General features: G+C 43.3%; 1 protein-coding gene across 1 annotated transcript; it reads right to left on the bottom strand.

Annotated features, from left to right (window-relative positions):
- Window positions 1–4,970: 4,970 nt before the first annotated feature.
- LOC120050616 (forkhead box protein H1-like) lies at window positions 4,971–9,459 on the bottom strand. Its single transcript, XM_038997206.1, has 5 exons — window positions 9,446–9,459; window positions 7,110–7,515; window positions 6,397–6,501; window positions 5,789–5,954; window positions 4,971–5,728 (listed from the first exon to the last, which is right to left on the bottom strand). Exons 1-5 carry the CDS (start codon window positions 9,457–9,459, stop codon window positions 4,971–4,973), a joined length of 1,449 nt encoding a protein of 482 aa, XP_038853134.1.
- Between the last annotated feature and the right edge of the window lie 1,603 nt (window positions 9,460–11,062).

Genomic DNA, 11,062 nt, shown 5'->3' with positions numbered 1-11,062 from the left:
CCCAGATCCCTCCCAGGGTGAACATCCACATCAAGAGACAGAACCTGATGAGAGATGAAGAGCTGAAACTTGTCCATCAATTACGAGTAGGTGGAGTACAAATGGACACAAAAAAACAGTACTAGAGAGCAACATATTAAAGGGATACTTGATGCCCTTTAGCTACTTCCACATAGTCAGATGAATTTGTGGATACCATTTGTATGTCTCTGTGTCCAGTATGAACGAAGTTGGAGGTAGTTTCGCGAGACAATGCTAACAAGTGTTAGCACTGTGACTGGAAGTCTATGGGAATCTGCAAGCATGCTAATACAGTTGAAGTCTGAAGTTTACATGCCCCTTAGCCAAATACATTTAAACTCAGTTTTTCACAATTCCTGACATTTAATCCTGGTAATAATTCCCTGTCTTAGGTCAGTTAGGATCACCACTTTATTTTAAGAATGTGAAATGTCAGAATAATAGTAGAGAATTATTTATTTCAGCTTTTATTTCTTTCATCACATTCCCAGTGGGTCAGAAGTTTACATACACTCAATTAGTATTTGGTAGCATTGCCTTTAAATTGTTTAACTTGGGTCAAACATTTCGGGTAGCCTTCCACAAGCTTCCCACAATAAGTTGGGTGAATTTTGTCCCATTCCTCCTGACAGAGCTGGTGTAACTGAGTCAGGTTTGTAGCCTTCCTTGCTCGCACACACTTTTTCAGTTCTGCCCAAACATTCTTTGTAGGATTGAGGTCAGGGCTTTGTGATGGCCACTCCAATACCTTGACTTTGTTGTCCTTAAGCCATTTTGCCACAACTTTGGAAGTATGCTTTGGGTCATTGTCCATTTGGAAGACACATTTGCAACCAAGCTTTAACTTCCTGACTGATGTCTTGAGAAGTTGCTTCAATATATCCACAATTTTCCTCCCTCATGATGCCATCTATTTTGTGAAGTGCACCAGTCCCTCCTGCAGCAAAGCACCCCCACAACATGATGCTGACACCCCCGTGCTTCACGGTTGGGATGGTGTTCTTCAGCTTGCAAGCATCCCCCTTTTTCCTCCAAACATAACGATGGTCATTATGGCCAAACAGTTCTATTTTTGTTTCATCAGACCAGAGGACATTTCTCCAAAAAGTTCAATCTTTGTCCCCATGTGCAGTTGCAAACTGTAGTCTGGCTTTTTTATGGTGGTTTTGGAGCAGTGTCGTCTTCCTTGCTGAGCGGCCTTTCAGGTTATGTCAATGTAGGACTCGTTTTACTGTGGATATAGACACTTTTGTACCTGTTTCCTCCAGCATCTTCACAAGGTCCTTTGCTGTTGTTCTGGGATTGATTTGCACTTTTCGCACCAAAGTACGTTCATCTCTAGGAGACAGAATGCGTCTCCTTATTGAGCGGTATGACAGCTGCGTGGTCCCATGGTGTTTATACTTGCGTACTATTGTTTGTACAGATGAACGTGGTACCTTCAGGCGTCTGGAAATTGCTCCCAAGGATGAACCAGACTTGTGGAGGTCTACAATTTCTTTTCTGAGGTCTTGGCTGATTTCTTTTGATTTTCCCATGATGTCAAGCAAAGAGGCACTGAGTTTGAAGGTAGGCCTTGAAATACATCCACAGGTACACCTCCAATTGACTCAAATGATGTCAATTAGCCTATCAGAAGTTTCTAAAGCCATGACATCATTTTCTGGAATTTTCCACGCTGTTTAAAGGCACAGTCAACTTAGTGTATGTAAACTTCTGACCCACTGGAATTGTGATACAGTGAATTATAAGTGAAATAATCTGTAAACAATTGTTGGAAAAATGATGAATCCAACCTAAGTGTATGTAAACTTCCGACTTCAACTGTAGCTGTGAGAGCACAGCCCTGACCACATAGACTCTGGGAAAGTAGTTCTCCTCATCCAAACACACACACACACTTCAAGCAAAATGTCTGACCCATATATGTTTGCTGTTATTGCACTGCCACCTTGTGTTCAGAGCACCACATGGGTTTTTTTCAACCCTCTCCTCTGCAACCCATATGTTTCACATTTTAGTTAACCCAACACTGGCACGCCTGATTCAATTAGTCAAAGGCTTGATGATTCATTGAATCTTGTTTGCCAGTTTAGGGGTAAAACAAAAAGCTGAAATGTTTGGGGGGGGACCCTGCACCAACGACACCCAAATGTTACACAATATAACCTGAGTCATTAAGGGGCCATGAGCTATGGGAATGATTACAATGATTTTCCTCCCAGGCCTCAGTTACAACACCAACCACTGCATGGTGTCTAGGTTTACAGTATCCGTCATTCTAACTCAATTCAAACTTCTAAAATAATAAATCCCAAACCAGCCTCCAATATGAATTCCAGGGAGTTGCAGGGTGTTCTGGGAGTGACAAGGAGACCCAGCAGAAGGATTGGCATGTGGGGCTGAGAGGCAGGAGGGTTGGAGTGTGGCAGGGTTGGGAGTGTGGTGGAGCTCAGCGGCAGGAGGGTTTGGTCATGGGGCTGAGAGGCAGGAGGGTTGGAGTGTGGTGGGGCTGAGAGGCAGGAGGGTTGGAGTGTGGTGGGTCTGCGAGGCAGGAGGGGTGGAGTGTGGTGGGGCTGAGAGGCAGGAGGGGTGGAGTGTGGTGTGGCTGAGAGGCAAGAGGTGTGGTGGGGCTGAGAGGCAGAAGGGTTGAGGTGTGGGGCTGACAGGCAGGAGGTTTGAGAGGGCCTCATCCCCACAGGGGGAGGAGAGTTTTCAGTGTCTATGATGATAGGGGAAGGGGAGAGGAGGGGGTGCAGGCCCAGGGCAGGCATGCATGGAGAATAGATTGGGAGATAGTGAGCATTGATGTTCCAGCAGCAGGACGTTGGTAGAGTGATGTGAAGGAGTGGCGTGGGACCTTACAGCTGGTGCTGTGGACCACGGATCCAAGACAAGAAAATAAAAAATTCATGGATCACAATTCCTGTGGTAAAAATGTTAGTCACACCCAAAGAGATATCCTAAAACTCTGCCCCCTCCCAGTGAGCGGATATCTGCCTACGTATCAGGAAAGACGACTTGGAGACTCTCTACAAGTATTTCTTCTGTAATAGCCAGTATTGTACACTAATACAGGGATAACATCGATAAACATTTAGGGGTGAAACTACATGACACCAATCTTTAGCGGTACCGGAACACCAAGTCTGGGACCAAAAGGCTCCTTAACAGCTTCTAACCCCAAGCCATAAGACTGCTGAACAACTAATCAAATGGCCACCTGGACTATTTACATTGACTGTTTTTACACTGCTGCTACTCGCTGTTTATTATCTATGCATAGTCACTTTACAAATGACCTCGACTAACTTGTACATTGACTCGGTACCGGAACCCCCTGTATAGCCTCGTTATTGTTATGTACATTTCTTGTGTTACTTTTTGATTGATTTGTTTACTTTAGTTTATTTAGTAAATAATTTATTAACTCTATTTCTTGAACTGCATTGTGGGTTAAGGGCTTGTAAGTAAGCATTTCACAGTAAGGTCTACACTTGTTCGGCTCATGTGACAAATAAAATTTGATTTAGACTAGAATAACAGCTACCGTTAACAGTAACCCTTATGCAAATAAGCCTTTTAGAGCTGGCTGGGGGGATTCAAGCTTTTTGTCAGGCAGACAGTAAGATCAAATTGTCTTGTGTTGTAACACTGGGACATCTCTATAGGACAAAGAATACAAGGCATTCGACACTGAACTTTAACTCTGAACCAATTATGCACAGCTTATCTCAAGTCAGGGACAAACACTCAATTTTGGTTCAACCATCTGAACAAACACACCTAACCTCACTGGAGTAAGAGGCAGTGATCCACTGGGCACCGATGAGACAAGACGACCAACACAGCACACACACAAAGACAAAGAGCTCTCTCTTCACTTAGGTGAGGCTTAGAAAACCTCACTTCTCTGTTTTCCTAAGGCTCTTGGCACTGGACTAGCACATGTGTAATATTGAAAAGCGCCATGTCTTTTCCTATATGAATACTATCAAAGACAACAGTTGAGTGAAAGAAAACATTTTATTTCATACCCTGTGAAGAAAAAGCTGACTTTTCAATACTGGCTTCATGTGCAGTTTTACATCTTAAAATACTGTACAAGCTTTTCAAAAGACAACCATAAAAACAAAAGGGAAGAAAATACTTTCCCTCTGAAAATCCACTGAAAAAACACATTCAATAGTCGAGGTAGGCAACATTTTAGAGAGATTTCTTAAAAGGAAAAATGAATCACATTGACAATACAATCGTGCAAACTCGGGCAGTGCAACATCCCTGTATTAACTGATTTCATAAGAATGAGGTAGATATTAGTGGTTGTATATTTTAGGGAGATATTAGTGGTTGTATATTTGAGGTAGATATTAGTGGTTGTATATTTTAGGGAGATATTAGTGGTTGTATATTTGAGGTAGATATTAGTGGTTGTACATTTGAGGTAGATATTAGTGGTTGTATATTTGAGGTAGATATTAGTGGTTGTACATTTGAGGTAGATATTAGTGGTTGTATATTTGAGGTAGATATTAGTGGTTGTATATTTGAGGTAGATATTAGTGGTTGTACATTTGAGGTAGATATTAGTGGTTGTATATTTGAGGTAGATATTAGTGGTTGTATATTTGAGGTAGATATTAGTGGTTGTATATTTTAGGGAGATATTAGTGGTTGTATATTTGAGGTAGATATTAGTGGTTGTATATTTGAGGTAGATATTAGTGGTTGTATATTTGAGGTAGATATTAGTGGTTGTATATTTGAGGTAGATATTAGTGGTTGTATATTTTAGGGAGATATTAGTGGTTGTACATTTGAATTTACAATTTGGTCTTCTGTAAACATTGAATAAATGTGGACACGGAGTTAAGTTTGTACGAATAGGTCATTCTTATCCCTGCATTGCACTTACAATATGTTTGGTACTGGTTTGATTTGAGTCATAGTCAATAATGGGGATACCGTCTGAGAGGGGGTCCACTCTGCAGGGCATACTGACCAGCAGGCTGGTGAGACGACTGATTGGGTGGACCCAGCACATCAAACACACTCTTATTGGGCGGTACTGACTGGAGCATAGTGTCCAGGTCCATTATGAGGGGAGGGCGCCCGCTGCCTAAGAGGGGCCAGTAGGCATGACCTACAAAATGGCTGGATGTGACAGGAGACCCTCCGTAACCATACAGAGGCATCCCCAGAGGCATCAGAGGGCCTCCGTTAAAACGCATGCTGGGCGGGGCCACAGCATTGGGCGGTGTGTACTTGGCATATGAGGTGGGAAGCTCCCAGGGAGGGGGGCAGCCTCGGCGGGCAGTCTTGTGTGGAGGGGGCCTGCAGTCCTCGTACCCATCTGATCCTGCCTCGCCCTCGGGCACCTGCTTCCCGCCTTGCGACACGCCCCTCCAGTCCTCATCGGATGACGAGGCGGGGCTGACGGAGCTCGCTGAGGCGCTGCGGGCGGAGGAGGAGTAGCGAGCGCATGGAGGAGGGGAGGGGCGAGTGTGGGGCTCGACCCCCCAGCAGTCCCTGCCCCTGTCGGGTTCTCCTGCTTCGCTGGCCGGCCTCAGGCTGTGGAGGAGGGAGTCAATGGCAAAGGACGAGTCCAGCTTGGGCCGGTACAGCTCCTCCTGAGAGAGGGAGAGTTGTCTGGTGGGTATGGGGGATAGAGCAGTGAAAGAGGGGCCGGGAGGGGGGGTTGTGATGGGTCCTCGGGGTAGAACAATGATTGGTGGTGGGGGGGCCAGGGACTCCACATCTAGCTTATGTTGGTGCCCATGCAGGATGTAAGGAGCAAGATCCTGGGCGAAGATGGTCTCATCCTGGCGTGACACAGCAGTGTTCTGCCTCTTGAGGAGCTCCAGAGGCACCCGGCTCACTTCCACGGCCCAGAAGTTCCCCTTCCCCTGTGGCTTCCCAGGATCCTTCAGTACCTACAGGGACCAGGAGTGACAGACAGCGGTGAGATCAAAAGTATAGTACAACCTGAAAACCAGTCAGACAGGATCTCCCCAGTTTCACATCTCATAATTTGCTCGAATGATTTGCTTCATCTAATGTTTTATAAAGCACTGCGGTGGCTTTCGATAGGCTACACAGGTAGTCTAGTGGTTAAGCGCGTTGGGCCAGTAACCGAAAGGTCGCTGGTTCGAATGCCCGAGCCAACTAGGTGAAAAATCTGCCAATATGCCATTGAGCAAGGCACTCAACCCTATTTGTTCCTGTAAGTCGCTCTGGATAAGAGTGTCTGCTAAATGACTAACATGTAAATGTAATAGGTATACTTGCTTGTAGGTTGTTTGGATTCTAGAATCAAAAGTATAATTGAGCCCACTGATTGACATAACAATAAAGAAGACACTTAATAAGACACACCTTAACAAAGCAGTCATAGGAAGAGAGGTTGTGTCGCACTGAGTCCCGCCAGCCTTTGTAGTTCCCTTTGAAAAAAGGGAAAAGTGTACTGATCTCCTTTAGAATCTGGGGAGAGACAATAAGAAAGGAGTCAACTTGCATCAATGGGTTTCTGCATGAAACAGTCAAATTAACAGACTATATTAAAGAGATACTGTATATGATTGAAAACATGATTGCAGCCTTTTCATAGGCCTATAATACAAAACGTAAGATGACCTGTAGGACTGATAGCCTACACAGAGAGCTATCATCGACTATGTTTCTTATCAACTCAACCAACTCCAGCTAATACATCTCAGTGTCTGGTTTCACTGTATGCTGCTATCCGTAACAAAACAAACCCAGAAAAGCATGGCGGTCACTGAAGTGGGCCAAGAGGTTACTAGCTTACTCTGTTTAGCGTCAAATGATTGTACTGTTCTGTCTGTTTAATGCAATCGAACTTCGTATACCTACCCCTACAAAGACCGTTTTTTAAAACTTGCGATCAAACAGAATCCCCGATTAGAACTTTTTAAATAATAAAGTATATCAACTTTCTTTGCTGAAACTTAAATAATATATGAAAATAACAATGATTAACAGCCCAAATGTACACAAATAACCATGCGTAATTTGGCCAAAATTTACAATTTATTCTAAACTCGCATGTCCGCACACCAACTCACTACCTCAGACAACGTAAGCTTCTTCTCTGGAGAATTTTGGATGACCATGGCAATCATTGCGAGGTAGGAGTAGGGTGGTTTGGGGTAGCGCTGATAGTTTTTTTTCTTTCCACCGTTGGCATTTTTCTTCTGGTCCCAAGATTCCTCCTTGATCGGCCCATCTTTGTTGAGCTCGGGCGACGGCTGGTAGGATGATCCGGGCGGTCCGTGGTGGTTTGGCAGCATCGCTTTATCCATGGGCGCTGTGGCCCAGCTGGACTGGGCAGGGGCAAGCTTTTCCAGCCGTGGAGGCTGTTGGACTGGCACCTGGGTCGAGTAGGAAGGCCCGTGTTGGGCTGCAGAGCTCCGCGCTGTGGCAATCAGAGGATGGATCTCTAAGTCAAGTTGATGGTCGTGGTGGCCTCCCAGGCTAGGAGAGCGCAGGTAGGAGAGCGGGTGGTGCCAGCAGGCTCTGACCCCCCCAGTGCTTTGTCATGCTGATCATCCAGGGGGCTGCACTGTCGGGCAGGAGGGGGAGGGAGGGAGTCGGTTCGTAACCTCTGGCAGACTGTTGGCTCCAGGCCACCTCTATTTAAAGAGCAAACAATTAACAGCTTCATGTAAATCCCGCTGCGTAATCGAGGAGAGAATGAAGCGCTATCTGCGGGCAGAACGAGGGGGGGGGGGGGGGGGGGGGTGCGAGAGAGAAAGACAGTAAATCCGTAAATAACCCCACAGACAAATCAACAGGCAATTTACCACAGCGTTCCTTTTGGCAATGGTGCCCCAAAACTTTTATGCAGCAGGTGCGCACGGGAGTGAGCTTCTTATACCCGCACAGATTATCCAAATTGTGTTGTGTTGTATATCAGTCCACTTGAATGTTGCTTTTGAATCACCCTTACACAAGGCATTGGGGGTCATAATGAGAAAGGTGTCCACCACAAACCCCCATCTTATTTTCTTAATTGTTGAGACTTGCTTACAGTAAGCACAGATTGTGTAGTGATGTTCCAATGTCACTAGTATATCAGTCGCCAACGTGACCGTTATAAAAGAGGTAGGAGACTCCAGAGATTTGAGAATGAAAGTAGAACGTTTGAGTGGGGGGAGGGAACGAGAGTGGCCCACAAGCAGAGAGGGAAAAACAAACCGAGGAATTTTGGGTGAGGCTTTCATTCAATCAACAATTTATGGCAAGCAATATACATAGCACAGCTAATATACAAACATTGAGGGATTAACACCCTCGGCCCACTAAACAGATACACTGAATGAAGATAGAGATAATGTAAATTCAAAATATTAGGCGTACTTCTCATTAATTGTGTTGCTGATTTGTTGTGCCAAAAAGTAATAGATCACATTAGGCTATAGTAACTGCACGGAAAAAATAGGCAGTCCTGTACACCATATTTATTACAAAACAATATATTGTTGTAGCCTATTATAAAATATATATTTATTATCTAAATATATGGCTCTGCGTGTAATTCTTAAAATATGGCCGATTGCATAGTCTGAAAATATATAAAACAGTAGGCAGACTAGCCGAATGGGCACTGGCAGTAGCCTGCATGTGTCAGTATAATTAAAATAGATGTTCTTATTCAAAAGCATATTAAAACTTCTGAGAGTACTCAAACGCAGGGACTGTGCAGGAGCGTACCAGTTGGGGTGTAGGCTATTTGCGCACAGTAGGAAGTCCCTTGAGAATATGCAGTGCGAGTCCAACGTGAAAGAATAGTTTCGGGAATCCATGTCTCTTTTGTGAAAGTTAATGTAGTGCTAATGCCCAAGCCTTTACTTCTCAGCAAGACCGTGAAAACAAGTTGGATTAGCCCGATTTTCATTGGCAGACAGACTGACCGTCTGGTTTCAGGGATGGCCTACTATTTAGCGTGCGAGGACATACAATCGACGATTCAACACCATCCATGATCGCCAAGTGGTGGGGATATCATCTCGTTCCGATTTATGCACAGGTTTAATTTAAATATAGGCAATGCAGAAGCTGTTAAAGGCCACATTATGATGAAGGCTATCTAACCAAGTAAAAGTTTCAATTAATTAACTGGGTCCATTGAGACAATTTAGCAGACCAATATGGGGAGAAAATTGCACTTTCTAATAAATACATTTCGAATAAATAAATACATGTATAATATATGAAAGTGTGAAAGGAGTTTTAGCCTATTGTGTGTCTTATGTAGCCTAGGCCTGAAGTGTTTTTGTTTTTTTATGTCAACCATCATGTCTTCGATCTTACCGTGTAGAAATCGAAAGTCAAATGTTTCAAATTAGAGTGAAGATAATATGGAAAGGTACAGGAGACCGTTGTGCATTCATGCTGTCCTCACCTGGCTTGGCACATGTTCTAATTGCTCCAATGTGATATCTCGTTTCCAATTGGTTGTAATCTATTATGAATAATGTTTTTGACACGTTTTCCATGACAAACACAAATTTGAAAGTATTATGAAACTAAAATGTCCTTGGTTCATTTGGTATTTATAGAATAATAATGTGATATAGTTACTAAAGAAGAACTAACATTTTATTCTCTGCTGTTCAGAAACTCGTTAGGACATTTGAGTAGAGACAATGTTCAGGCCAAAATAGATACTTTGGTATTGTGCCCTGATTACTGTTAAAATGAGAAAATGAAGGATAATAGGCGTGTCCAAAATATTACTGCTCTCTGTAGTAGGCCTAAAAGTCAATAAATGTGCAGTGTTTTTGCAGTTACACTGTGGTGCAATGAGGATCTCTACAAAATGACAGAAATTATACAGATATATAGTTTGTCCGAAATACTACCGAAATAAGTTCACGCCATTGTATATTTTAAGAGTTCATATCTGCAGTTTTTGTGAGGTTTGCTAACAAACATAGAATCTTAAACTTTGACAAATATATTCAAGTTGCACACTATTCTTTATTCCAAAGTTGTGCAAAACAGGTAGATTTGAATACATGCTGCAATCACTTCCAGGATGTTGAAGAGACAAAGGGGGTTTTGGTTGGATAGTGAAAACGGTGTGCCAATGAATAGAGTAGCCTACAGGATTGGAATGGGGTGTACAGATGTCAGGACTAAAGAGAGTAGGTTTAGTCCTGCTGGGAGAGAGGAGTCTCTGTCTTTGTCCCCCTGAAGCTTTCAAATAAGGGACAAATTCCATGTCTGAATCAACTGCAGACATTTTAAAGGCATTCTCAGTCAGGATGCACAATCCTCTGGTTTGGATAAGACAAAGACAAAGTTTTGGTGTGAGAAACAGAAATTGAGGGCATTGCACAGCATGGATGATCCACATGAACAAAAACCATGCAATCCCAATATCCTATTTAAGTGATCTTGAATCAGTACACTTCATGAAATAATTGTCATCTTTCTTTTCCCGAGCTTCCTATTACTGATCATATCTAAACAATGGTGCCTCAACAAGTACAATAAAATATAATTTCCCCACCGATCACAGAACAATTTAGAAAACACAGGGATTGCATGATTATATAATTCCCAACGCATCAGTCATTGAGTGAAACACTACAAGAGAAGCTTCACATCTCCTGTGTCCAGTCCTCTGCAGAATGTTACTCCAGTGTTGACCGGGGAGGTCAGTAGTTCAGCAGATTGTCCCCGCCTGGGACTTTTCCCAGGATTCTCTATCAGTCGAACCTACCTCGAGCAGTCAGTGGACCCTTCACATAAGCAGAATAGGCCTACTACATTTTGATTAAGGGCCTACTATATATCAAATACATTTTGGCTCAGGACCAACTACATTTAAAAAAAAAAAAAAAAAAGGTTTTGATTCAGGTCAAATTTACTAGACCAAATCTCATCAGATGAACATCAGACGATGTTTTGATTCTTATGCAACTATCTGACCAGCGACCACCAAATCACTCCCTTCTCAGTTTTATTATCATGCCCTTCATTCTCTGATAGATACAACACCCTCCCTTTTTAC

The sequence above is a fragment of the Salvelinus namaycush genome, chromosome 7 (genome assembly GCF_016432855.1).
Source record: "Salvelinus namaycush isolate Seneca chromosome 7, SaNama_1.0, whole genome shotgun sequence".
NCBI lineage: Eukaryota > Metazoa > Chordata > Actinopteri > Salmoniformes > Salmonidae > Salvelinus > Salvelinus namaycush.
Note: the sequence above shows the minus strand (reverse complement) of the source record. Positions and strands in the feature narration are given on the sequence as shown.